The 1,472-nt window shown below is 34.8% G+C and overlaps 1 protein-coding gene across 1 annotated transcript in view; it reads right to left on the bottom strand.

Moving 5' to 3' along the window:
* The window catches only part of LOC101989322 (arylacetamide deacetylase-like 2), an 11,321-nt gene extending 9,988 nt beyond the window's left edge, over window positions 1-1,333 (bottom strand). The window contains exons 1-3 of the mRNA XM_005344194.1: window positions 1,196-1,333; window positions 654-789; window positions 447-510 (exon numbers count right to left, since the gene is read on the bottom strand). Of these exons, the coding sequence (XP_005344251.1) occupies window positions 447-510; window positions 654-789; window positions 1,196-1,333 (338 nt within the window). The remainder of the gene's footprint in view (window positions 1-446; window positions 511-653; window positions 790-1,195) is intronic.
* Between the last annotated feature and the right edge of the window lie 139 nt (window positions 1,334-1,472).

The raw sequence follows: 1,472 nt of genomic DNA on the forward strand, positions 1-1,472 counted from the left end.
TCTCAGAAGATGGAGAAGAAAGGTATGGAAACACAGAAGGGAAAGATGGCTGAAATACAATGTCTTCCTAACACGACAAGGCACTTGCACTTATCACCTCATAGGTGCTCTGGTTATCTGTATGAGGTGTGCAATGACCAAATCAAATAATGTGGAAGCGTTCATGGGGCTTTGAAACACAAGATCATTCACTGTTTTGTGCATGTGTTCCCCCTGAACCTTCCTCTTCCCATGATACCTATAAGATTTCCAGACAGAAGTACATTTTGGTAAAAAATAACATGGTGTACCCTTGAGTTCAGTTTTTGAATGTGTCATTATAAAATCTGTATCCTAGCAACACAGACCTAATATAGAAAACAGCAGTAGCAAGTGCCAAGATGTGGCCCTTGAGCATCAGAATGCCTCAGAGACATGTCAGGAAGCACATGTGTCACACAGCACACTCTCTGCCCATGAAGATGCAGTGCAGCTTGCCAGTGAGCTTCTCAGATGGGCTCCCACAGTAGACTAATTCAAAAGAAGATATGACAACCAGATAGCTTCCACAAATAATTATAAAGTGATATGAAAAAATCAGAAATAAATGCCACTGTCATGATGTTTTCTGATTATAAAAAGATACTTTATTTTAACATTAACACAGAACTTACATAAACCTGTATTGAAATCATCATCACCATTTAGGTAACTGTTAACACACTTAACACTGATGAATGTAAACCAAATATAAACTTTTTTTTTGGAACGAGAGTGCACAACTTTGAGTACAGGAAGCAAAAGAACTACCTAAAAAGAAAAAAAATACTAAAACAGTAGAAGAAGAAAAATAAATCAAAATTTTATGATATGAATGATTTTATATGTGAGTTTAAGAAAACATACAAGCCTTTCTGAGAGCCATCAAATATATTCAAGCATCTGAACAATTACTCAAATATTCCTTTAGTAATACTGATTATTTTTGCTGTCAAGTATATACTTAACTTTAGAAGTACACATTTACAAACATTGCATCTTCAGTAGATAATAAAGCATGTTAGCAATTAACTCAAATGTTAACTACATAAACTATAATATTATTTGGTAGGTAAAGCATTAGAAAAAGCAAAGTCTCTCTCAAAATACTGACTGAATACACTTCATGTATATATTTGTAACAAGGCTTCCCAATTTCCCAGGAAAAATACATTACCGTAAGCGTTGCTATTTTCATAAAAATATCTATGAGTCTCATTTTCCAGGGTTCTTCAATGTTTTCTGGTATGGGTATATAAGTATAATAAGCAAGAAGGATGCAAGATAATCCAAAGAGCCGTGATTTATTCCCCATGATAAAACTCGAAGCCTTGCTCTGCTGATAGTCAAATTGCTACCTCATATATAAATTGCTAAACAGTAAGACAAAGGTAGCAGGCCAAGTCTTCCAGACAACACGGCAGTAAAGCAACTCATTTACTATTCAGTTCTAA

This window comes from Microtus ochrogaster, chromosome 1 (genome assembly GCF_000317375.1).
Source record: "Microtus ochrogaster isolate Prairie Vole_2 chromosome 1, MicOch1.0, whole genome shotgun sequence".
Taxonomy (NCBI): Eukaryota; Metazoa; Chordata; class Mammalia; order Rodentia; family Cricetidae; genus Microtus; species Microtus ochrogaster.